The sequence below is a fragment of the Mus pahari genome, chromosome 14 (genome assembly GCF_900095145.1).
Source record: "Mus pahari chromosome 14, PAHARI_EIJ_v1.1, whole genome shotgun sequence".
In the NCBI taxonomy this organism is placed as follows: Eukaryota; Metazoa; Chordata; class Mammalia; order Rodentia; family Muridae; genus Mus; species Mus pahari.
The window spans coordinates 29,859,616-29,861,552 of record NC_034603.1 but is presented as its reverse complement, the minus strand read 5'-3'; the positions used below and the strand labels follow the sequence as shown (position 1 = coordinate 29,861,552).

Sequence of the window (1,937 nt, the reverse complement as noted above, 5' to 3'; positions counted from 1 at the left end):
AGAGGCAGGTGGATTTCTGAGTTCGAGGCCAGCCTGGTCTACAGAGTGAGTTCCAGGACAGCCAGAGCTACACAGAGAAACCCTGTCTTGAAAAAAAAAAAAAGAAACAGATTAGACTCCAGGGGTTTTGACCTGAGCAGCTGGAAGGGTGACCTGTCAGTTACAGCACTAGGAAAACTATGGATCAAGAGAACTGTGGGGACCAGAAGAGGAGCTGGAATTAGACATGTTACATTGACAATAATGATGAGATAGCTAATGCAGATGTCAGAGAACGCTTTAATGTTAGGAGAGAGCTAAGCTAAGGATAAATCTAGATGTTAGGCAGTGGGTGATATTTATTAATCAGGGCATTTTCTAATTACTACTTGAATTCTTAAAATGTATTAGTTATTTTCTTTTTTTATTTTAAAGATTTATTTATTTATTATATGTAAGTACACTGTAGCTGACTTCAGACATTCCAGAAGAGGGAGTCAGATCTCGTTACGGATGGTTGGGAGCCACCATGTGGTTGCTGGGATTTGAACTCCGAACCTTCAGAAGAGCAGTCGGGTGCTCTTACCCACTGAGCCATCTCACCAGCCCATTAGTTATTTTCTTAATGGTTGCTTTGGGATTATAATGGGTATCTTATTACATTTACTTTGTATAAATGGTAGTTGAATTCCACTAAATATAAAAAATTTGTTGTAATTCCATTTCATCTTCTGAATATGCTAAAATTGTCATAGAGTACATCTATGTTATTTAAATACAAGGCAGTGTATTAACTATTGTGTTATGTACTCATATCTTTTATAGAAGGGTTGAAAGAAGAAAAATATATATAGTTAATATTAACATATATTTACCATTTCTGATATTCATATGGATTGAAGTTACTATTTTATTACTATTTTTTTTGCTCTGATATATTTCTATTTCTCTTTGCCTCTTTTGTGATCTCATTGGTTAATTTACCTAGTAGTCAATATCTTTTACTTGTGAGCCTTAGCCTTTAATGACTAAGACATCTCTCCAGCCTTAGTAGATTTCTTTTTTAAAGGTTGTGTTCTCATGTTCCATTACAGAAGCATTTTTCAGTCATCCTTTCCTTGAGCAAGTTCCAGTTAAAAAATGTAAGTTCCCATTTTTACATATTTTTACTTACAGAGAGTATACAAGCTAAAAGACAAAAAAATAATATTTTGAAATGCAAAATTAATTTTAATGTGTTTCTCAGAAATTCCTTAAGTATTCCCTATGTACCTATGATTGTATTTGTATAACAGCAATTCTTCTTTCTACACCCAAATTGAAAAAATGTTTAATAACTGCTGCATTTTTATTTAAAAATTTTTATTTTTGTACTGTATGTGAGTGTGTGTGTGTGTGTGTGTGTGTACATACAGAGGACAACTTGTAGGAGTCAGTTCTTTCCTTCTACCATCTGAGTCCTAGTGATGGAACTCAGACTGTCAGGTGTGGTGGTAAGCACTTTTGCTTACGAAGTCATCACTCCAGCCCAACTATTGCATTTCTGGTTAACTTTTAATTTTTTAAATTAAAATTTAACAACACTCGGGAGGCAGAGGCAGGCAGATTTCTGAGTTCGAAGCCAGCCTGGTCTACAGAGTGAGTTCCAGGACAGTCAGGGCTACACGGAGAAACCCTGTCTCGAAAAACCAAAATAATAATAATAATAATAATAATAATAATAATAATAATAATAATAATAACAAATTTAAAAGAATTTATCTTTGTAATTTTAGGTATGTCTTTGCATCTGTGTGTGAATAGGAGTGCAGGTGCCCAGGGAATCCAAAGGAAGGGGTTGGATCCCTTGGAACTGGAGTTACAAGGGGTTGTGGGAACCAGACTTAACCTTCTTGACTGCTCTTGCATTTTACTTAGTGTGTGTGTGTGTGTGTGTGTGTGTGTGTGTGTGTGTGTGT

The 1,937-nt window shown here is 35.2% G+C and overlaps 1 protein-coding gene across 1 annotated transcript in view; it reads left to right on the top strand.

Annotated features, from left to right (window-relative positions):
• Positions 1–1,937, top strand: part of Ulk2 (unc-51 like autophagy activating kinase 2) — a 79,511-nt gene that overhangs the window by 27,418 nt on the left and 50,156 nt on the right. Inside the window, exon 11 of the mRNA XM_021211814.2 lies at positions 1,074–1,121. Coding sequence (XP_021067473.1) covers positions 1,074–1,121 — 48 coding nt within the window. The remainder of the gene's footprint in view (positions 1–1,073; positions 1,122–1,937) is intronic.